Source organism: Halichoeres trimaculatus, unplaced genomic scaffold (genome assembly GCF_033239565.1).
Source record: "Halichoeres trimaculatus isolate MK-OKI-2021-1 unplaced genomic scaffold, fHalTri1.1 fHalTri1_scaffold_25, whole genome shotgun sequence".
Classification (NCBI taxonomy): Eukaryota; Metazoa; Chordata; class Actinopteri; order Labriformes; family Labridae; genus Halichoeres; species Halichoeres trimaculatus.
In genome coordinates, this window is record NW_027437203.1 from 370973 (window position 1) to 395805 (window position 24833).

At 42.2% G+C, this 24833-nt stretch overlaps 2 protein-coding genes across 2 annotated transcripts in view; one reads left to right on the forward strand and one right to left on the reverse strand.

Moving 5' to 3' along the window:
- The first annotated feature begins 245 nt into the window (after positions 1–245).
- LOC141786317 (uncharacterized) lies at positions 246–1838 on the forward strand. The gene has a single exon (XM_074665044.1). The coding sequence runs from the start codon at positions 246–248 to the stop codon at positions 1077–1079; it is 834 nt and encodes a 277-aa protein (XP_074521145.1). The 3' UTR covers positions 1080–1838.
- A 7763-nt stretch (positions 1839–9601) lies between these two features.
- LOC141786320 (5-hydroxytryptamine receptor 3A-like) overlaps positions 9602–24833 on the reverse strand; it is a 36203-nt gene continuing 20971 nt past the window's right edge. The window contains exons 5-12 of the mRNA XM_074665048.1: positions 22144–22188; positions 21930–22039; positions 20206–20375; positions 18974–19134; positions 16915–17125; positions 16630–16803; positions 16364–16449; positions 9602–10343 (exon numbers count right to left, since the gene is read on the reverse strand). Of these exons, the coding sequence (XP_074521149.1) occupies positions 10107–10343; positions 16364–16449; positions 16630–16803; positions 16915–17125; positions 18974–19134; positions 20206–20375; positions 21930–22039; positions 22144–22188 (1194 nt within the window). The 3' untranslated portion in view covers positions 9602–10106. The remainder of the gene's footprint in view (positions 10344–16363; positions 16450–16629; positions 16804–16914; positions 17126–18973; positions 19135–20205; positions 20376–21929; positions 22040–22143; positions 22189–24833) is intronic.

Consider the following 24833-nt stretch of genomic DNA (forward strand, 5'->3'; position numbering starts at 1 on the left):
CGCTCTCAATCTATCTGTTGTTTTACCTGTTACGGACTTTCACTCTTTTCAATCTTGCCATCTTATCGATCTATAGTAGTTTACACCAAGCACTCCGCCTTTTTTCCCACAAGGGTGTATACTTTTTCGGTGTTTCTGACGACTGGTTTTCCTGTTAGCCTTTTAGCTCCCCAGCACTAGCGATGTCTCTCCACTCCAGCTCCAGCTCTCACTCTGACTCTCCTTCTGCGGCTCGTTTCTGCCCGATGTGTCAGATGTTTAGTTATTCCTCTTTCTCCTTTACGGATAATGATATTTGTATTAAATGTAGCTTATTTGTAGCTCTGGAGGCGAGGGTTTCTGAGCTGGAGACGCGGCCCCGCACCGAAGCTAGGCCACATTTAGCTAATGCTAGCCAGCCCCCTGTAGCCGGTGCGGGCCGTCTTAGCTTAGCCTCCCCCCCGGCAGATCCCGAGCAGCCGGGATGTAGTGGCTGGGTGACCGTGAGAGGGAAACATAGCCGCAAGCATAAAAATCGCACGCCGGACAGCCGTAACGTTCACATTTCCAATAAATATGCCCCTCTTAGCAACACACCTGCTAGGAAACTCAACACTCTGGTGATTGGTGACTCGGTAGTACGGAATGTGAAATTAGCGACGCCAGACACCATAGTTCAGTGCCTCCCGGGAGCCAGAGCGGGCGACATTGAAGGCAACTTAAAACTGCTGGCAAAGGATAAACGTAGATTTCGTAAGATAGTTATACATGTCGGCGTTAATGACTCCCGACGTCGCCAGTCGGAAGTCACAAAGATTAATGTGGAGTCGGTGTGTGCTTTGGCCAAAACTATGTCGGACTCGGTAATTTTCTCTGGCCCCCTGCCAAATAGGGCAAATGATGAGATGTTTAGCCGCATCTCCTCATTCAACCGCTGGCTGTCGAACTGGTGTCCAGATAATGGCGTGGGTTTTATAGACAACTGGCGATCCTTCTGGGGCAAGCCTGGTCTAATTAGCCGAGATGGCGTTCATCCCACTCTGGATGGCGCAGCTCGTTTAACTAGAAATCTGGCTGATTTTATTAGTTTACCCATCTGACAACTCAGAGTGGAGACCAGGCAGCAGAGCAGCAGTCCTACACGCTCCTCTGCGTTTCCCTTAGTGCAGTTTCCCAGCCACTCCTGTTGTAACATAGAGACTGTGTCGTTTCCCCGACCGAGACCCTTTTTCTATAACAATAAAAATAACAATAACAACAATAATTATTATAATAACAACAACTACTACTTTAATAATAATAATAATAATAATAATAATAATAATAATAATAATAATAATAATAATAAAGGAGTGAATTATGATAATCTTATAAAAATTAAAACTTCCGGTGCGGATGAACCACATGACGTTAAAGTCAAATGTGGTTTGTTAAATATTAGATCTTTATCATCTAAAGCTGTGCTAGTTAATGAACTTATATCAGATTATCACATTGATTTACTTGCTCTGACTGAAACCTGGCTGTGTGAGGGTGAATATGTTAGTTTAAACGAGTCCACTCCTCCCAGTCACCTTAATACTCATAACCCTCGAGACACAGGCCGTGGGGGGGGAGTGGCAGCTATCTTTAACTCTAGCTTTAATATTAGCACTAGACCTAAACTAGGCTTTAGCTCTTTTGAAAGTCTTTTTCTCAGTTTCTTGCATCCAGCTGTAAAAACCGCGCAACCGTTTTTGTTTGTTATCGTCTACCGGCCTCCTGGCGCGTACTCTCAATTTCTCTCCGACTTTTCAGAGTTTCTTTCTAATATCGTTCTTCTGTCGGATAAAATTATCATTGTCGGTGACTTTAATATTCAGGTGGACGTCGCTGACAATAGTCTTTGTATTGCCTTCATGTCTTTACTGGATTCTTTTGGTTTCACACAGTCTGTGAACCATCCTACTCATCGCTTTAACCACACCTTGGATCTTGTTCTTGCTTATGGCGTGGAACCTGTCAACTTGGCTGTCTTGCCGCAGAATCCTCTTCTGTCGGATCATTTCTTCATTACTTTTGAATTCTTGCTGTCGGATTTCTCACCTGCGAACAAAATCATCCTGTCCAGGAACTTGTCTGACAGAGCTGTAGACATTTTCAAGGAAGCTATTCCTGCTGCCTTGAATTCTTGCTCTACTTTTGCAGAGAGCTCTTGTGCTTCCTCTCAGCTTGATCAACTTGTTGCGGATACCACGGGTTCTCTTCAAGCCGTCCTCGATTCAATTGCTCCGCTCAGACAGAGGACTCTCAGACGACATCGTTCCGCTCCGTGGTACAACGCTCAAACTCGTGAGCTCAAACAACAATCGAGGAAATTAAGAAAGAATATGGCGTTCGACTAAAACAACCGAATCCTGCTTGCGTTGGAAAAATAGTCTAAATGAATATAGAAAGGCTTTGCGACTTGCGCGTGCAACTTACTACTCGACTCTTTTAGAAGAGAATAAAAACAATCCTAGATTCCTTTTCAGCACTGTAGCCAGGCTGACAAACAGTCATAGCTCTACTGAACCATGCGTTCCTCTATCGCTTAGCAGTGAGGGCTTTATGAGCTTTTTTAACAATAAGATATTAAAAATTAGAGATAAAATTAGTAGCGTGTTACATGCAACCGTGATAGAACCTTCGATCGATGGCGAATTTGCGGAAACGTCGCTTAGAGCTAATATACTCCTGGACTGCTTCTCGCCTGTGGACCTGTCAGAGCTGGATTCAACTGTCACTTCAGCCAAACCATCAACTTGTCTTCTGGATCCCATCCCAGCTTGGCTGTTAAAGGAAGTCTTTCCCTTGGTCGGATCTTCTTTACTAAGGATGATTAATGCGTCTTTACTGTCGGGCTACGTGCCCCAACTTTTTAAAGTTGCTGTTATTAAGCCTCTTCTTAAAAAGCCTACACTTGATTCAGGCTCTTTTGTCAACTACAGACCGATATCTAACCTCTCTTTCGTTTCTAAGATCTTGGAGAAAGTTGTTGCGAGTCAGCTCTGTGATTTTCTTCATAGCAACAGTCTTTTTGAGGTCTTTCAGTCTGGGTTCAGAGCTCACCACAGCACTGAGACTGCGCTGCTGAAAGTAACCAACGATCTACTTTTGGCTTCGGACAGTGGTCTTCTTTCTGTGCTTGTCTTGCTTGATCTTAGTGCCGCTTTCGACACTATTGATCATTGCATTCTTCTGAGGAGATTAGAGAGTCTTCTTGGTATCTCAGGAACCGCTTTAGCCTGGCTTCGATCGTATCTTTCGGATCGACATCAGTTTGTTCATGTGAACAACGTCTCTTCTTCTCACACCAGGGTGCAATATGGAGTTCCTCAAGGTTCAGTGCTCGGACCGATTCTTTTCATCTTGTATATGCTTCCTCTCGGCACTATATTGAGGAAACACTCCATAAACTTTCACTGCTATGCAGATGACACTCAGCTTTACTTGTCAATGAAGCCTGAAGAAACCAACCGCTTATCTAAACTTGAAGCATGCCTCAAAGACGTAAGGTCCTGGATGAGCAGAAACTTCTTACTGCTGAACTCAGAGAAGACTGAAGTCATTGTTCTTGGACCTAAACATCTCAGAGAAGCTTTCTTGAACAACATCGCCGCCTCTGACGACATCAGCTTGGCTTCCAGCACCACTGTCAGGAACCTGGGAGTTCTTTTGGATCAGGACCTGTCCTTTAACTCTCACATCCAACAGGTCTCAAGGACGGCATTTTTTCATCTTCGCAATATCAAGAGAATTAGACACATCTTGTCTCGGAGCGACGCTGAGAAACTGGTCCATGCTTTCGTTTCTTCTAGGCTGGACTACTGTAACTCTCTTTCATCCAGCTGTCCTAATAAGTCTATTAGGACTCTTCAGCTGGTTCAGAATGCTGCCGCTCGGGTACTGACTTGGACTGGGAGGAGAGAGCACATCTCTCCAGTGTTAGCGTCTCTACACTGGTTACCTATAAAATCTAGGATAGAGTTTAAAATTCTTCTTTTGACTTACAAAGCGCTTAATGGCATCGGGCCATCGTATCTTAAAGACTTAATTGTTCCGTATAATCCGTCTAGGTCTTTGCGTTCTCAACATGCTGGTCTGCTCGTTGTACCTAGGGTCTCTAAAAGTAGTATGGGAGGTCGAGCCTTTAGTTATCAGGCTCCTCTTCTTTGGAATAACTTACCGGTTGAGGTCCGGGGAGCAGACACGGTCTCAACCTTTAAGAGTAGACTTAAAACTTTCCTTTTTGATAAAGCTTACAGTTAGAGCTGGATCAGATCTGAACCAGCTCTTAGTTATGCTGCTATAGGTTTAGACTGCTGGGGGGAACTGACACACAGGGCTCCTGTTTCCCTCTTTTTCTGTCAGTCTAACTTCTAGTCTTACTGTCCTGTTATAGTTACTGACCATACACCTCTCTGGGAGGGTCTGAGTTTGTCTTGTAGGTTCCTGGGGATCGGTGAAGAAGACGGCCTGCTGCTGTGCTCCTGTCCGACACCAGCTACTACAGCTTTGGATTTGGCCTGCTGGTTTCACCTTAACTGTCGCCACAGCGCCAAACTTCAGACTGTGTCTGTTTCTCTCTCTCTCCCTTTCTGTGTGTGTGTGTGTGTGTGTATGTGTGTCTGTGTGTGTGTCTGTGTGCGTGTGTGTGTATCCCTACCCCCCCCCCCCCCCTCCTTTCCCCCCCCCCCCCCTCTCTCTCTCCCACTCTCTCTCCTCTATCTGTCTCTCTCTAACCCCAACACAGTCGAGACAGATGTCTGTCTAACATGAGTCTGGTTCTGTCCGATAACCCCTGCTTTACCTCTCTAAGACACACTTCTACAAAATGACCACTAGATGGCAGTAAACACTCAGGAGTAATGAGCAGAAGGTGGCGGGGGGCCTGTTGTGTGAACAATAGATCATAACAACATTTTCAAGGACACCTCAACCCTTAACTACAATAATACAAACAGTCAGCCTGGTCCTTCATCTCTTTTTAATCAATAAATGTGTCAAAAATGTATTTTGTGTGAATTATTTTGCCCCTTTTTTCAGGATAAATTCAAATCTCTCAGGAATTAATCTTTTTTATTTTTTAGATGCTTTAATTGTGTGGACCAACAAAATTAATAATTGAATTTGAATTTATTTGATGGGGAAGATGCAGTTTAACTACAAAGCATCAATCTGATGTGCTGCAGAGAGAGTTTATAGCGAGTGCTAATTTCCAACCCTTGTTCCTAGCAGGGCCTTTAAAAACTAGTTCATAAAATGTACATTTACCAGTGATAAAAGGGCAAGAAAAATTACAGGATAACAGTAACAGGCAGGCAAGACACCTGCACTCAAGCTTTGTGTCAGGTTAACCTCTTGTAGTGGCACTAAAAAAATACACCAAAGGCTAAAGATCAAAGATCGAGTAAAGTTTGCTTTATCGTCCAGACCCAAGAAGACAACTGAACACTCCAACATCAGGCTAAATAATTCATAAATAATCTGATAATGAGGCATTTTACTAGTGAAGTGATCTGTGTGCACACAGAGTGAACAGAGAGCAGGTTTTTTTTCATGTGAACGTGTTAAACAGGTTAAAAACACAGACAAAGCTCTGTTACTGTTTTTGTTTGATCAGAGTTATTACAGCACACATGTACAGACACACAAACAGCTGTTAGAGCTGACTGAAAAGATGATCCAGAGGTGACCAGCTGTCATCAGTGAAACATGTGGCTTCATGTGACACTGCAGAGGAGAGGACGTTTCATTGCTCTAAAAACAAATCTCCTCAATTCCTTTCTCCTCTCTTCATTTCCTCATTTCCTCTCTCCTCTTTTTATTTCTTTGCGTGTCTCCCATACATCTCTGGTAGGAGGGACTAAGACACAAGTGAACGACTCCAGTGGAGGAAGGAAAGATGAAACTTTGGAGCTTTGAGATGCAACCTATGAAACAATGAGGGCAACATGAAAAAGTAGAAAGCTGCAGTGATCTGTCTGAGTCTTGTTCCCTGTGAGAAGAAAACAGCAGCAAACTCCAGATGAAAGCAGAAAATTGTATTTGTTCAGTGTTTGCTGCTGAACACTCTTTATTTTAAAGTCACATATTTACAGAGATCTGCTGACTCGGTATCAGACTCCAATTTATTTCTAACACAAATAAACAACAGAAGGGACGGAAAGTCAAAGAAGAGTGTTTTATGGGATGAATCCTCATGATTGAATGCCATGTGCACTTAGTAAGAGCCCTCAAACTTTCCTTTACCATAACTTTACCTTCAGTCTGACTCAGAAATCTCCTTGAATCTGTCTTGAAGGATCTTAGCTGTTTTAAAATAAAACATAAAACACGGGGATGGTATGATAATAACCACGGGGAATTAGACAATAAAGGACTAACTGACATAAATAAAGAAATAAAGTTGTAAAATTCTACTAAAAAACCCTATTTGAAAGCCATATATTTGCTTGTTATCATCAAGATATGTACTGATGTTTTCATTTTAATGTAAAAAAGATGAAACTAAAGTGGGATTACAATGACACATTTATATAACCATATACATAAACTTTAAATAAAACATGTATAAAAAAAAATGAAAACATATAGTTAGCCTTACTTATGACAATACTGCAACTGATAGTGAGCCTGATTTTCCTAGGCAACATTCTGGTATCGACTTCTTCTTCTTCTTTTTTTTGTATAACAACAAAATAACAAAGGCATGTCCATCACCAGAGCTGTCGTCAGATTTGAAACACTGATCTGAGTGATTGTACTTAAAGCCAGAAAAGAAAGCAGGCTCTGTTATTTCAATGATTGTCTCTGAATTTCAATAAAATACATTTACAAAGTAAATTTTGGTGATCAGTCTTTTTCTGAAGATTGGTCCTGAAAAGAGGGGGTTGTCTTATAATCATGGTCATCCTATATTCAGGTCCATACAGTAGTTTCTTTTTACTTTCTCTTATTAATTTAGTACAATTCACCAACTGGGTTTGCTTGTTTGCTTTTCTTTTGTGATTCAACTTTTTTTTTTTTCCTTTAAGAAATTGACTCTACTAGTTTGGGAGGCTAGACACCCCGTGTGAGGGCCCTCCACCTTTTGCATGTTGGTTTGACTGACTCACAATAAGCTGCACCAGATAATAGTGAGGATTGTGGTGTGTGTGTGTGTGTGTGTGTGTGTGTGTGTGTGTGTGTGTGTGTGTGTGTGTGTGTGTGTGTGTGTGTGTGTGTGTGTGTGTGTGTGTGTGTGTTGTCCCTGCACTTTCCTCTGTGTAGTCTGCCTCAACTTGCTTTGAGTTGATTTTGTTTGTTTGGATTTCTTTTAGTTTAGTTGGTTAGTTAGTTTATGTTGGGGAGAGTCACAGTAGTTTTACATTTTTTTATTGAATTTGTTGTAGGCCTACATTAAGTATTGTAAAACTGTGTTCAACTGTGAAAATCTTAAATATTACTCCGCCCTGCCACACGTGTTTTTGCACAGTTCAGATGGTCAGTGTGACTGCGCTCTGAGAGACAGCTGCGAGCCAGAAGTCTGTCTGTGAGTGTTTTGGATAGAGGAGGGTTTCAGCACGTGCTGAAACATTTCACTCTGTGTGAACTGAACCTAGAGAATATATGAGCTGGCTTTTATGAAGTGAAGCACTGGAATGAGGGAACTTTTCCATAATGAGCTCATTTATTGACATGTTCCTGTAGTTCCACAGCACTACATGGATTTGACCTTTAACATAGACTGGTTCACATTAGTCTACTTCAAGATGTGTTTGTGGCCTTTTTCTGGACATGAGGACCACACATTAAGAAACCACACTTTAAGGGGTTGTTTACACAACAACGGTTTTAGGGTGAAACGCAAAAGTTTTGTTGCGCTTCGGCCCCGCGTTTACAAGGAAACAGCATTTCAGGCGACCTAAAATGCAAACTTTGAAAACGGCCTCTGGAGTGGAATTTTCCGAAATGCTGCCAACACCGTTGCAGTGTAAACAGTAAGCCAGAATTTTCAGTGGAGCAGATACAACAGGACAACAGTACCGTTGTTACGATCTGTGCGAAACTCTGTTGAGCTTGTGCTGCTCAGTCTGGTGAATCTTCTGACTGTCTTTTAACATAATGTGCATCTGTTGCTTCACTTCAGCAAGTGAACGAGAGCTAAGCCAAGCAGATTGACCCCGTGCCTGAACTAACGCTTTGCTCGATATAGATAGATAGATAGATAGATAGATAGATAGATAGATAGATAGATAGATAGATAGATAGATAGATGGATAGATAGATACATACATACATACATACATACATACATACATACATACATACATACATACATAGGATATGGAGATATTGATATAGATATAGATATAGATATAGATATAGATATGTGCATATCAGTGTTTATGAGGTGTTGTTATCATTAGTTGATGACTAACTGTTCATGCTTGGCTTTGATTTTCTTTCTCAAAGCAACATTTTCATGCTCCCTTCATCCTCTTTAACAGCTTCTATGGCCTGTAGGCCACAGATGGCAGCTTGCTGTGCATGCTGTACAATGAGAGACTGTGAAATGTCTCACCAATCCAATCCAGGCTTCAATTCAGGCTTGTTCATTCTCTGGATCACTTTCTTCTTCTGCTTCTTTCTAAGATAAAGATGTTGGTTTGTTTTCTACCTTTATTTATCCTCCATTTCTCCACTTCCTTTAATCTCTTTAAATCACATTTCAAATGTCTCTGAATAAATTCTTCCTCACAAATAAACCTGTCAGTGACAACACTTGTTGGAAAGTGACCCTGTTCTTCTACTTCCTTCTGCTTCATTTTTTAGTTAGTTCAATCAGAGGAAAAGGGTTTAACATGGTTCTAGTTCAGAAGATTAAAGTGTCTGCTGAAGCCTGCATTATGACACTAGGTTTACATTTACAACATGAAACAGGAAAGAAAGAAATACAGTTTAAGAAGCAGAAAGCCTACTGACCACACATGGAGAATCAAATCAAATAGAAACACCACTGGCTCACAACATACAATAACTTCCATCCATGCACCCTAGCAGGATATGAGCTAAATTTCTTGTCTGTGAATTCTGTGATTTAACATTCTTAGCTTGACACTTCAGTTTATCTGGACATAGTTTTCATTTGATAGCTAAAGAAAAAGTATTGTCCAAGTTAGCTGTGTTTGTTGTTAGCCTGCTAGCTCAGTGAACATGTTGAGCACAGGTGGTCATTGCAAACTCTCTTCACTGTCACTGCTCTGTAGTGAATGAAAGTTGGTCAGCTCTCTGGGGCCCCCTTCGAGCTCGGGGCCCCAAACACTTGCCTGTCATGCTTTTTGGCATGTAGCACCACAGCATCTGTCGGTCCAAGACCAGTTCTGGACATCTACACAACGTTCAAGTTAGGTTAGCTGTTTGGACATCTAACTATGACCCCACTTGGACGACAATGTGCAGTTCAACTTTGGAACGTCAGCTTTTTGGACGTCAAGTGGACGTCTGAGCAGGAGAGAGTGAGTAAGTGAGTGAATGAGTGAGTGAGTCCACTGAGCAAACAGACGTTCAAAGGACGTCCTTTGATGGTCCCTTTGCTCAGTGGGAAGGCTCTGTGAGGACCATCTGTTTGGGGGGATTAAAGTGACACCTGAGAGGCAGGGTACACCCTGGACTGGTCGCCAGCCAATCGCAGGGCTGACGCAGAGACAGACAACCATTCACTCACTCACTCACAATTACGGACAATGTAGAGTGACCAATTAACCTGGTGAGCATGTTTTCGGACTGTGGGAGGAAGCCAGAGTACCCAGAGAGAACCCACGCATGCACAGGGAGAACATGCAGACTCCACACAGAAAGGCCCACCGGCCAGGCTGGGAACGAACCGGTGACTTTCTTCTGCACAGCCCCTGATTTAGAAATTTAGAAAGAAGCAGTTATTAACTTCTGAATAACCAACAGGCAAATGGAAAAGAGTAAGACTGTTTGAGGATCAGGTCTAGAGTCCTCCCAGGGTCTTTAAGGAAGCAGGACTGATCCTCAAAATCAAGCCTTTAACTCTGACTTGTTGAACATCTGGACTCTATGACTCTCTGTACTGTTGGTTTCACTCTTTAGATGTTCTAGCGGTCTTCATGGAGCCAAACTGAAAACACAGATACCAGGAACACACTGGCAGCTAGGAGATAAACAATGAAGTAAATCCGGTTCAGTGTTTTGGTCTTTGTGGTCCAGTAGCCGGGCTCCTTTTCTTCCTTCCTGCTGCTGAGAAGCAGAACCACTGTCTTCAAAACCTCCCTCAGCTCATTGTTCAGACTCTGAAAGTCCTGGATCTCCTGGGTCAGCTGGCTGCTGCTGCCCTGAAAAAACAAACCATGGTGTATTAGAGCAGTTAGAGGAAGAAGACGATGGAAAAGAGGAGTCATTGAGATGAAAGTCAACAGTGGACCTAACACTCTGTCTGAGAAGCTGCTGATGGGGGGAGGTGTTGAATGAAGGAAGAAAGTGTCAAATCGCTGCAGCCTGCAGGAAGGCGGGGCTAGACGTCCAGCCCCGTCCACAAAGGTCCAGGTCCGCCCAACAATTCCAAATATAGAAATCCTCCCCAGGTTACTCCACCTCTTCCCATCGTGCTTTGGTGTCAAGATGGTTCATGTCGGTGAGTGAAATTCTGTTGCTACAATAAATGCAATGAATGAAAAGCTTTGTTCATATCTCATGGCGATTCTGTTGCTGTATATTGCTGTTGTATAGCTTCAGGTTATTTTGGCAGGTTAATGGTCAACATTTAGCTTGTGTGGTAACATTATCCTACGCGATATTAGAGTCAGCGTTGTGAGTGTTAGCTTTAGCATTGTTGTTGTAACCATAGGTTGCAACCCCAATTTAGCGGTGTGTGTGCGTGTGTGTGTGTGCGGGGGTGTATGTCTGTGTTTGTCATTTTCATTGCGTATGTCGAAAGTGACGAACTTGGAAGTTACATTAAATAGTTACGTTATGTAATGTAACAAAAACGTTATCTAATGTGTTAAAGTTGTAGTTAAAACTTATTTGACTGAATGAATGAACCAGAATGTAAAAGAACACTAATGCTAATAGGCCTTGTGTGTCTTGAATCTAATGGTCAGTTGTTTCTTTTTTTGTGTGTGGATATTTCCACAGCATCCCACCCATTTCTGAGTGACTGATGAACATGTTTTTCCTCCAGCAGAGTACCATAGTCCATGTAGTCCTTACCGGACCCAACAAAATCATAAATGTCTTTACCATCTACAGAATCATTTATCTGGAGCAGTCCACCATGGAGGTATGGTCTAAATTTAATGATTTCATTTATTTTACTTTAACATATCACGTAATAACTTTTACTACTACCCCTCCCTTTTCATCTCCCCATTACAAGTACATGTGCATCTAGTGTGAGGCTGTCAATGGCTCTAATGTAATAAATATTTTGTCTTTCAGAATACCCCATCTGCAAATGCAGCCTCCAATGCAGACCTGTTGCACATAGAAAAAATGAAGTTGGGCTTCAAATAAGAACTGTTAGTTAATTAATCTTTTATTTGCCCACAGGCTGTGCAGGAAGGGGGAAGAAAGGGGAGCTGCAGGGAATCTACTCTGAATGTATGCACCCTGGCTTTTGTTCCAAGTTCTGCCAAATTTGTGCTGGTGTTCCTGAGTGAAGACTCTTTTATTGGTCAGTGACTATTTTTATTTTATTTTTTAGAAATGTTCCCTTTTTTTTACTTTGAAAACAAAATGACTTCAAGTTATCAGTTATATTAAACATATACTCAACGAATACTTATCCTTCCTCTAGTTCTTCCAGACTGAGTAAATATGTTCATGACTAAATAATAACTGTAGTTATCATTGAAAAAACATTCTACTTTTGTATCGAAATTTATTGTCATGTTATGCTTTCCTTTTAGGAGTGGACAGCGAAGAAGAAGAAGAATTTCAGTCAAATGTTCATGTTTTGTATTATTTTGTGTGAATAATTGTTGAAACATCTGTAGTAGATGATTTATCAGTCTGTGGAGGCAAGTGTGTTGTTTTATGCTGCAGTCTGTTGGGGAGGCTGCATCATACACGAAGATGCAAGGCTGCTGGGTAAACTACTTATTCTTTCTAAGTCAGCCTTTAGTCAGAAAGTACACTGTTTCAATCGAGTTTCTGAAATCCCGACTGTCCTTGAACAAACCACAATGGCGTAGTGGATGTGGTCGGGGCTGGGCGTGTGAAGTTGGTGACATAGGTGGGGCTGAATGTCTAGTCCCACCTCCCTGCAGGTTGCAGCCGTTAGTACTGCTCAAGACTGCAACCAAAATGGTCGCATCATACGACCTTTTTTTCAGCCTCGCGTTTGTGCGAGTGCATATGTTGTAATGCTTTCTCTATCACAGTCACCGTACAAGACGTGGTTTAGTTTCGCCCTCTTTTTTTACTGGCTCAGTCAGGCTCCTTCACCTCTCCTGTTCTGAAGAAGGAGCACCATCGAGTACACGTGCAGCGCATAAGAGCATCACACACAGACAGACAGAACTTCACAACAACAAGCGTTTCACAATTTAAGAGCCAGCCTTCTCACTATAAGATTCACACTGCTCTAAACTCTCCTTATTGAAGAGGATGCTACATTAGAGCATGCCGGAGCTTATGTTAGATAGAGAGATCAGGGCTAACCCCAGGAAAAATCAGTCTTTTAACCAGAGCAAGAGTTTAACTCAAGACATGTCGGGTCAACACCTGAAACATAAAATGAAAATAAGAAAACAGCTAAGGCTCTGAGAAACTCCTCATCAACAAGTGCTGCACAGTTACCTGTCTCTGTGTCCGAGGTCTCCTGCAGCATCTTTGGATCAAACCAACTAAGAGAGAGGGGTGGGTGGTTTCTGAGTTTTCAATGCAACGCCCAAGAACAGGACTTGATTTGATTTTGAAAAATATCAGAACTCACAGGATCAAACTTAAAGTTGTGGGATTATGAGGAAAAATCACAAGCCAGGGTAACAGCAGGAGAAAATGTTAAAACATGGGAGACTCCCTTCATGTTCAGGAGTGTTGGCAGCCTGTCAGCACTCCTGATTGGTAAAAGTAATGTGTTCATGTATGACACAGATTGACAAAGACAAAAAAAACAACAAAAAAAACATTTTCTCTATCATTTTAGGTTATAAGTACATTTTGTAATTTCATTTAAAAATTTTAGTTATTGTTTTATGTAAAGCCTCAGTTTTTATTCTTTTGTTTGAACAGAACAATGAAACTATAATAACCTTGACATGTGAACACATGCGTGTCTGTTTGTCTCTTTATTTAAGAAGCATTTTTGTTGTCTTCTTTCACAGTTACATAAAAAAATAACCCGTTTTGTCAGCCAGAGCTTGTTGCAGATAAACTTCATATTTATAGTTAAACATTTGGCAAAATAATAGCTAGAGTTCCTACACACAAATAAATAAACAAATCAATCAATCAATCAATCAATTAATGAATAAAGGGTGTAGCCAAATCACATGCTGGTGCAACCAACTGAGAAAGTTGATCAAAGTAGTTCCACAGAAATACAGACCTGATCAAAATCTTAAGACCAGTTGAAAAATAGCTAGAATTTACCTTTTGCACATTTGGATCTTAAAGAGGTTTTAAGTAGAGCTACAATATGCAAAAGCAAGAAGGGAGAGTGTGACAAAAAGCACTTTGAAAATGTAATTTATTGAAAACAAGTAAACTGAAATAGGCTGTTTATCAGCTGATCAAAAGTTTAAGACCATCACTCAAAAAATTACAATAAACTCTCCAAACCAAAACAATTTTTTTTCTTAGTAGGTCTCAGAAATGAGTAGCTCCACCGTTCTTGTTAATCACTTTAAAAATTTGTTAGACATACTTGATGCAAGTGTTTTCAGGAAGCTTTTTGGAACATTGCTCCAAGTGGTGAAGATGGCTTCACAAAGAGCATCAACTGTCTGGAACTGATGGCCATTTTTATAAACTTTCCCTGCCATCCATCCCCAAATGTTCTCTATTGGATTTAAATCAGGGGAACATGCGGGATGGTCCAAAAGAGTGATGTTATTCTCCCTGAAGAAGTCCTTCATCCACCCAGCATTGTGAACTGCAGCGTTGTCCTGTTGAAAAAACAGCTGTTACCACAAAGACCAAGGCCCTCAGTCATTAGGGATGGCCACTGCAACATCTGCACGTAACCAGCTGCCGTTTGACCACCCTGCTCCACCTGAAGCTCCAGTGTTCACTGAATGAAAAGCCTCAGATCATGATGGACCCCCTCCACTGTGCCGGGTAGAAAACATCTGGATCTCCTTGTCATGCCAGTAACATTGAAAGCCATCTGGACCGTCAAGGTTAATTTTTTCTCATCAGAGAATAAAACTTTATTTCACCTTTCAATGTCCCATGTTTGATGCTCCCCGGCAAAGTCTGAAAGGGCAGTTTTGTGGTGTAGGAGACCAAGGTCTTTGGATTTGTTTTTTATTTTTGAAACACTTTTCCCACAGATGCTGTCTGACGGTTATTCCGTTGCAGTCGGCATTAGTAAGGGCCTTATTTTGGGCTGAGGACCGCCCTGTGTCTTGACAGACAGCCAATCGGATCCTCCGGCTCAGCGCAGGGGTGCAATTTTTTGGGGTCTACTACTTGACTTTTTTGGTCCATAATGCTCAGGATCTTTAAAAAAAAATTGGAATGAGAGTCTTACTGTGTCCAACCTCAGCAGCAATGGCACGCTATGAAAGGCCTTGCTTATGCAGCTCGATGATCCAGTCAAGTTCAAGAAGAGACAGCTTCTTAGCTTTAGCCATCAGGAGAGCATGACCATGTGAATGTCTGACAGAAAATAAAACTTTTGAGCACATTTTAGCATCAATAGCCTGTGGTCTTAAACTTCTCATGGGGTGATAAACAATCTTTTACTTTCTTTCTTTCTGTCTTTTTTAATTATAAGTTCCAAATGTTTTTTGTCGCACTCCCTCTTCTTGGTTTTTCATTATTGTTGCTCGATTTAAAACCTCATTCAGGTCTGAACGTGCGAAATGCATATTATAGTGATTTTTCAACTGGTTTTAGGATTTGGATGGACTGGAAACATTCCTCACAGTGTTTGGTCTATATTGACATGATAGCATCACACAGTTGCTGAAGATTTGTTGGCAGTGCATCCATGATGAGAATCTCCTGTTCCACCACATCCCAAAGGTGCTCTATTGGATTGAGATCTGGGGACTGTGGAGTACAGAGAACTCAATGTCATGTTCAATAAACCAGTCTGAGATGATTCCAGCTTTATGACATGGAGCGTTATCCTGCTGGCACTAGGCATCAGAAGACGATGTTGTGCTTTCCACACGAACTGGACGCATGGGAATAAGATGCATGAGAGCCGCGCAAGAGAACACGTGAAGCTTTTATGCTTTTTAACACCCCATGCGGCATCAAGAGTCGAAGAAGTTTGGCTTTGTTTACAACAGCTTTACAAATCTGCCCCTGAGATTTTTCCAGGTTCTTTTAACCAAATCATCTTCTCTGTCGAGAGTGGTCACGATTTCACACCATGAATTATTTCTGATCTTGGACCACTTCTGCCATCTGGCATATTGGAATATTTTTTATCTATAAGTAATGCAGAAATTTTCAGTGTGAAAAAGACCATGCAAGGGGGCGTAGGTGCAAAAAATCACGTCGTTTGTGACATGAAGCCACACGGACCCCGTGGATGCGTCAAGCATAAAGCAGCCTTTACACCACCACCACCTGTCTGAACCGTTGATAAAAGGCAGGATGTATCAATGCTTTCATGTTGCTGATGCCAAATTCTGACCCTATAATCCAAATGTTGCTGCAGAAATCCAGACTCATCAGACCAGGCAACATTTTTCCAATCTTCTATTGTCCATTTAGGTGAACCTGTGCACATTGTAGCCCCAGTTTCCTGTTCTTAACAACAGGAGTGGCACCCACTGTGGTCTTCTGCAGCTGTAGCCAATCTGCCTCAAGGTTGGACGTGTTGTGAGTTCAATGCTGCTCTTCTGCAGATCTCGTTTGTAACCAGTGGTTATTTGAGTTACCGTTGCCTTTCTATCAGCTGAAACCAGTCTGGCTATTCTCCTCTGACCTCTGGCACCAATGAGAGATTTTGGCCCACAGAACAACCATACCACGCTCAAAGTCCCTTAAATCCCCTTTCTTCCCCATTCTGATGCTCGCTTGAACTGCAACAGGTGGTCTCAACCATGTCTACATGCCCAAATGCGTTGAGTTGCCACCATGTGATTAGCTGGTTAGAAATTTGCATAAACAAGCAGTTGGATATGTGGGCCTGATAAATTGGCCTGTGAGTGTACAACTTCATACTGACCTCTTTCACCCCTGGCAGCAGCTCAGGAGGCATCCCAGCAGGGGACTGGTCAAAGACACGCACACAAGGAATGGATTTGTTCATGTCTGTAAAGAATCATGGGACAGCTCAGAGCCTGAACAAAGAGACAACAAATTGAAATGATAGATTCTACATGAGGAAGATCTGGAGAAAGACTCTGCTGCTCCACAAATGAAGCAGCTGTCTGTTTCCTCCTCTGTCAGAAAGCCTTCTGTAATATTGACATTAGTTGAGCTGAATCTCACCTCTGAAGCACTCATGGACTTTTCCTGCTTGGTCCCTGCAGTCCTCATCCAGGCTTTGGTCTTTATCTGCCTCTTGGTCTTGGGACACATGGTCCTTTTCCATCAGGTACATCATCAAAATGGTCTCCAAGAGGCTCAGCATCATCAGAGTAAAAACCCCGATACAGTAGACGGCTGAAAGAAGAAAGCAGTGACAGAAAGAGCAAAGCAATCAGTGAGCTCACAGTGAGTTAGTAGGTGCTGCTAAAGATCCATCAGTTAGTGCAGGACTCTGAGCTCCTTTACCTATGAGTGGGATCCTGTCTGAAGAAGAAGGCAGAATATCATTCAGAATCAGCTGCATCACTGTGACAGCCAGCAGCACAGTCACCTTGAAGCTCAGCTTCTCACCTCCACTTTCTGAGATCAGGAAGGAGGCCAAGTCCAGACACAGGAAGAACAGGACGGGGACTATGAAGTTGGCCACATAGAGGACTGAACGCCTCTTTATGGTCATCTGTGAAATCATGGTTAAGATCAGGATGGTCTTTTTGTTCCAATACTTCAGTTAAGAAAGCTGAACAGTCTTTGTGCCCATTGCATATCAATGAGCTGTTCAATCAGCAGGTTAGCATCATATGGGTTATCATACAGTCCAAGGGCTCTAATTTCGTGGCGCAGAGCAGGGGGCACAAGCCTGGCGCACCATGCGCAGTGCTAATTTCGTGCAGAGCACCACCGTGCGCTGCCAATTTGACAATTTGGTAGACCGTCTGCGCAGAGATGGGTGTGACGGCGCACCAGGGGGAGGTGTTGGCAGATTCATGTTGGCGCAGTGACAATTTTATGCCAAAACAGTGCGCTGAAAGCTCGCCAGCTCCAACCTGTTCTATCCTCGGCGCAAGGTGGAGCGCACCTTCCCCAGCTGTAATTTGGTGACAGTCGCACATGTGCGCACATGTCAACAAAGCCTCAGAGGCAGGTTTCCAGAGTGTCAGGCACATTTTAATGCAGTAAACAATCACAGTAATCGCTATTTAATATAACCGTCTGAACCAGCTTATACATTTGTATATATATTAATTTTCCCGTCGCATCTCTGATGTCAGATTAAAGCCATTTGTCATAATGGAAAGTTAACCTGACGGCAACTAGAATTTTGATGCACTTCTTACAATTAAACAATAAACAGCCTTAACATCTGATACTAAGTATATATCTGGCTTCTCTCATTTCATTTAATTCAAAGAAAAGAGGGAGAGAAAAGACGAAGAAAAAAGAGACAAAATAAACATATGTCACTCAGGATTTACCCGTGATTTCCTATATTTCTCTGTTTTAGTCTTTTTTTTTCACGTGATCTAAAAAGATGGAGTACATTATTGTAAGGAGGATGAGGCAGAGACACTGGGAGAGTATACAGTATATCACCAAAGGTTCTGCTATTTGGCGATGACAAACCAGGAGTGCAGGTGGATCAAAAGTGTTCTGAATGGATAAGCCAGCTGTGTAACTGCCTCTTAATTTTGTGCTCCTATTAATGACAAAGGAACAGATTACATCTGTCCCGGGAGCTGGCCCACACGGTGACACGCTTCGTGTCCTCCGATGTACCCTGCTGTCCATTCTCCTGCTGCTGCAGGGACAGCGGCTCTGACAGTCTCCGCTACCAGCTCTTTCCTGCATATCTTCCGCAGTGCTGGGGATCACTCAGACCAATCAGATGCTGCTCCTCGGCCGCAGGGCATTTAAAGGCCAGGAGAGGCGCTCATTTGATTGGTGAAAACAGCGCTCGGCTGTGTTAAACCCACTCAGGCTTTTCTCCTCCCTCTCTGCCATATGCGCGGAGGGAGGCGTGGATGCGCAGCTCTGCGCTCCTCTGCACCTTGACTGCAACTCTCTTGGCACTGCAGGAAACTTGCAAAGTGCGCTGGTCACGCCCTGTCCGCACGGTGAAGGCCGGCGTAGGGCTACAAAATTAGAGCCCCAAGTCTTTGTTTAATGCTCACTGTTTCTCTCTTTATAGACTGAACTACACTCAACTCAGTAAGCAGTGGGGACAGTTTGGCCATTTCAAAGCAACATCAGTGTTTGGAACCAAACTAGTGGAAAGGAGAAAAACTTGAGCTGTCCAGGATGAGGGGAGCTGAACAGGTGTGTGTTGATCCAAACAAGCTAATGCTCTGCAGCAGTCCATGTTGTTCAATCGGCCTGTTTGGAAGAGATGGACCAATGGGCTCTATGTGTGTGTGTGTGCGGGTGTGTGTGTGTGTGTGTGTGTGTGTGTGTGTGTGTGTGTGTGTGTGTGTGTGTGTGTGTGTGTGTGTGTGTGTGTGCGCGTGGGTACAGATCTGTTGGTACTCACTGTGTAAACCAGCACGCTTAAGTGGAAGCCAAAATTGTAGACCTCTGAGGTATCCACGGTTACGTTCATGAGAAGCCACTCTGACTCAGTCTTCATGGAATCACGAGTAAACGATAATATGTCATTATTGGTTAAACGTGAAAGAAGCTTCATTTGCCGTGCTGATGATGGAGAAAGAGAGAAAAGTGTGAGACTTTCCTTCCAGTTTTAACAAAGACAAGGTTTCTGCTCTTGGTGCCATGAAGTCCTGTACGAGGGGACTCCAGACCCATTGACCTCGGTGAACTGTTCTAGACCTGCTCATAGACCTGTGTGATGGAGGCCAGGTAGACGCTGACAGAGTTAGCAAGTTTTCTTTTACACTCACTGGCCACTTTATTGGCTACACTTTGCTGGTACCAGGTTGGACCCCCCTTTGCCTTCACAACTGCCTCAAGGTTGGACGTGTTGTGCATTCAGAGACGCTCTTCTGCAGATCTCGGTTGTAACCAGTGGTTATTTGAGTTACTGTTGCCTTTCTATCAGCTCCAACCTGTCTGGCTATTCTCCTCTGACCTCTTGCATCAACAAGGCATTTCATCCACAGAACTGCTGCTCACTGGATATTTTCTCTTTTTGGGACCATTCTCTGTAAATGCTGGAGATGGTTGTGTGTGAAAATCCCAGTAGATCAGCAGTTTCTGAAATACTAAGAGCAGCCCATCTGGCACTAACAACCATACCATGTTCAAAATCAATTAAATCACCTTTCTTCCCCATTCTGATGCTCGCTTTGAACTGCAGAAGATCCTCGTGACCATGTCTACATGCCTTGATGCATTGAGTTGCTGCCGTGCGATTGGCCGATTAGAAATTTGCGTAAGCGAGCAGTTGGACAGGTGTGCCTAATAAAGTGGCCGGCAAGTGTGTATATGAATCATAAACAACCAGAATATGAAAGTTAATCCTACTCTACCCTTAAAGACAAAACAAACAATAAATAACTTAATGTCAAATAATAATCTTGATGGAAAAATGAAAATATCTCACTCTAAAATGAATAAATGAAATGTGTTTTCTACATGTCCAAAGGTCCCACACAGTCGTAATTAGGCTAGAACAAACAGCTTGTTGTAACAAATAGTAGACATGAGAAAAAAAAAAAAAAAGTCAAATGTGGAGCATGTTTGGTCCCTGATCCCAAGAATCAGAGATTTAATGTTAAAAACACAAACATTCAGAGTTGTACTCACACGGGTGTTGGATTGACTTGAATGTTAAGTTGCAGATCTGAGTGTCAAAGGGAAATCTGTAGAAATCCATCTTACAGGTGCTGACCAGCACCATGCCACTTCTTTGATATATCCCTCCATTAAACCTCACAGTGAGATACTGAGTGTTAAAGAGCTTATCTTTGATTGTTCTGAAAGAGAAAAAAAACAAGTGACTCTAAAAGCATGCTGTAGATTCAAACTGATGAATCATTGCATGAAAGAGTCTCTTTAAATGAAGGCCAACAGTTTGAACAGACACACACCTGAGTGTACATTCAGAGAAACATTTCAACTTTTTCATCATTTGAGTCAAATGAAGCTCTGAGCTCATCTCAGTGATTAAATAAGAAAAACACTTTGACGGCACAGACTGAGCCCTAACACCTCAGACAGCAGCATGGACATATGAAGAGAGGACAGGTGCAGAGGGACTTGGTACAGACCTGTGTCCTGGTAAACTCTGGATGTGGCTTAAAGTATCACCAGTCTGTCATCTAGATAAGATCTCCCTACAAGTTCAAAGGGGGACCTTTAGAACTGAAACACCAGTAGATCTCTGCTCTGGCTTGATAATCCAGATTCTTGCTTTTAGTGGATCCTTTAAGGCCTGTTAAGTCCTCTTTGTCTATAGAGGTCATCTCCCTCCAAGGGTTGATTCAGTGAATCAATTTATAATAAAGCAGGATGAAGTCCAGCAGGCTGAGTCTCCTCCATGCTAACAGGCTAACTGTAGAGTGGGTGTGTCTCAAAGTAATAAACTGCAGTATCCTCTCTCCTCTGCGTTACTGGAAGTACTTTGCCAGTCGCCATTTTGAAGACTGTCCCAAAGCGATACTTGTGCTCAGAGGAGAGAGGAGAGGGGATGAAGGAGACTGATCATGGGAGCGATGATTGAGGAAACACAAGAGCAGGCTTTGTGGAAGTCTTTTCACTGACAGACACGCCCCATATGGAATATCACTCTCGGGTTAGACGCTGCAGCAGTTCAGGCTTCTCTACATGAAACTTCACATCAACAGAGTTTCATGGGAGAGAAAAGACAGGGCTAAAAAGACGTCCAGAGGAAAGGCGAAAGGAACAGGAATAGAATAGAATAGAATAGAATAGAATAGAATAGAATAGAATAGAATAGAATAGAATAGAATAGAGGAACGGGATATTTTTACCGACTTATAACTTTTATCTCTCTGAGACACAGTAAACCAGGTTATATAAATACGTTTCAGAGTTCACCATTAGATAGACTCTAGATAAAGCATGAATAATTCATAAATAATCTAGTAATGATACATTTCACCAGTAAAGTGATCAGTGTGCACACAGAATTAACAGAGGGCAGGTTTTCTTCATGTGAACGTGTTAAACAGGTTAAAAACACAGACAAAGCTCTGTTACTGTTTCTATTTGATTAGAGTTATGACAGTGCACATGTACAGACACATTGGATCTGACTGACAGACGATCCAGAGATGCCGTCACCACTTAGACACATGGCCTCATGTGACGCTCTGGAGGAGAGTATGTCCCATTGCAGGGGTTTGGGGTTGGTGAGGAGCATAAGGAACTGTCTGATGATACTGGATGTGATACAGGTCAATGTGTTTAAGAAAAACAAAGGTTTATAACAAAAACTGAAAGAGTTTGGTCAGAAAGACATGTGCAAAGAGCTTTTTCTGGTGTGGAGGACATAAAGATGAACCTACACTTCTTCAATGGTCAAATCTGGTTTCCACAACAGCTCAGCAGGAACAATGATCCCATAAGTCCTACAGAAATCCCTCGCTTTCCATTCAATGAATTCATTTTTCCAGAACTAAAAAGAACAACATGTCAAGTTCAGATATTTGAGTCATAATTTGATCCTTTAATAGGGAGGTGTTTTTTAAGTCAAACAAAAAGTCATTAGAGAGAACTCACCATGTCTATCCAAAAGTAAGCGACTAATTCCTGTTCCTTTTCTTTCTGTGAGAAGAGAAAAAATCCTGATCAAGCACAAAAGGTCAGATAAACTTACATTTGATTAATATCAAAGCCAGCAACAGCTTAAAAAAAAAATCTATCATGAACCACAAGGGCAGGAAACAAGAGGTGGTGGACCTAGATGCAGACTAAATAAAAGTTTTATTTAAAAAAAAAATCCCAATATCAAACCCAAAAATACTGGAAAACTCACTGGAAGGCATGGCACAGCCACATGATATGAGGAGCTTAAGCAGCAGAGAGACTACATAGACAAGGGAGCAATCTGTTGTGGAAATTTTCCTGTTTCTGGTGAAGAATGAAATGGAGACTTTTTCCAGCCAGCAAGGTTTTAATTTCTTTGCGAAGAAAAAGTCAACCCGCGAGTGGTCAGAGTGAAGAAAAGACCCCAAACATGGGTAGAGTAAACCATTTATACTTGAGGAAATGCCCCCCAAAGGTACTCTTAATGCCCCTCTGTCTGCTGCAGAAATCCACATCCACAGGAGATGGGGCGTCTCAAGCAGTAAAAACAAAGACAATGAAATTACAATTACACAATCAAATACAGGTGTGAAACAAGACACACAAACAAAAGGGAAACACAAGGCCAGGAGGAGAACTGAACCAACACATCTGGCAGAAATGAGCCGCAGAAGGAGAGTCAGAGTGAGAGCTGGAGCTAGAGTGAGAAGTATGGCGTCATATTTGTGACATATGTCGAGCGATAAAACACACATACACGCAAATTATCTCGTACGGCATGTGCAGAGTAAACTGCCGCACGCACTTTTTTATTCCTCGCCCGCACAAATTCAACAACCGAGAGCATACAGGGAGATGCAAGAGAGTAAAAATACACAGCTTAATCACCTTCTCTGATGTTTTTTGGTTTATCTGAGGGCAGATCAGACAGCAGCAGATTGTGCACTTACTGTCTCATTGAAACACACTGGAGTGTGCATGTGCGTGCGGATAAGATGGAGTGGATCATCAGCGATCTGTTACTTAAATTAAAAAAAAAAAGCGCAGGAACATGTCTGTATAAACCTTCAATGTGAGTTATTTGTCTAATTTTTATATAGAGATGTTCACATTTAAAAACAAAATATCAAACAAACAAATTTGAGACAATCTTTTATTATTTTTAGTTATTCCATTTTTAAAACCAGGACAGAAAAACATGTTTTTTTTCTGTGTTTCTGTTATTCCATTATTCGGTTTTGGTTCTAAAGCAGAAAAACAAAAAAACAAGTCAGTTTTTTCATTTTTTTTTTATTTTGTTTTGAAACAGAATAATCAAGAATGAACCATACACGAATTCTTCCTGTCTATGGCGTAAAATTCTGAAAAGGGCACCCATGTGGGGGTGTGTTTCTCTTTGGTGTTGACCAATCATAAGAGGGCAGGGCTGGCCCCTTGATTCCGCCCCCAAACTGTCAAAAGTCTGTGACTTGAGCAAGCAGAGTGCACGGAGGGAGAGCACTGCAACACCCCAGCGCGCGCAAAGCAGCTCCTTGTGCGCGTGCTGTAGAGTTTCATATACCTATCACTATGCATTCTTTTTTAGCTCTTGCTGGGTATTTTTACTCTCTTGCATCTCCCTGTACGCTCTCGGTTGTTGAATTGTGCGGGCGAGGAATAAAAAAGTGCATGCGGCAGTTTACTATGCGCATGTGGTACGAGATAATTTGCTCGTATGTGTGTTTTATCGCTCGCTCGACATATGACACATATATGACGCCATCGAAAAGACATCACTAGTGCTGGGGAGCTAAAAGGCTAACAGAAAAAACAGTCGTCAGAACATCGAAAAAAGTGTACACCCTTGTGGGAAAAAAAGACAGAGTGCATGGTGAAAACTACTACAGATCGATAGGATGGTAAGTTTGAAAAGAAGGAAAGTCCGTTTCAAGGAAAACTACAAAGATAGTTGAGAGCTAATGACACAACCGTGCTGTACACAGAGTAAAGGAAAAAGTGGAAATGATACCACACACTCACGGTACCGCAGAGATCCAATCACACTTGTGAACCTAATGAAACAATACACACAATTAATTTGCACAGTATATTGTTTCATTAGATTCACAAGTGTGATCAATCTCAGATTGAGCCATTGATTAGTAACTGACACATTTGGACAGTCTGGTACACGTTGCTACACATTTTGTCTGCAGTTGGTATCTGCCATGGTGTGTCCTTTCTCAGTAATTTGTCTGTTTCTCCAAGTTTGTTATGCTCATGATTGCGATTGGTCGGCTGCTTCTGAGCCCTCTCTGTAAACGTGCGCATTCGTGACTCTCGAGACAGAACTGGGTTGAATAACTGTGGTGATCACTCACGTTGGGCTATGGATTATGCTGCTGTTGGGATTAGTTTACCATGGATGGATGTGAGTTACCCATTGTAAGTTAAGCGTGCTTCGTGCTTTAGGCAGCAGATGGAGCTTAGGCGGCACTGCATTAAAAAGAGACATGACTTTATAATGGAGATCACTGCATTAAAAAAAAACGACATGACTCTGTAATGGAGATCACTGCATTGATAAAAACAGACATGACTCTGTAGTGGAGATCACTGCATTGATAAAAACAGACATGACTCTGTAGTGGAGATCACTGCATTGATAAAAACAGACATGACTC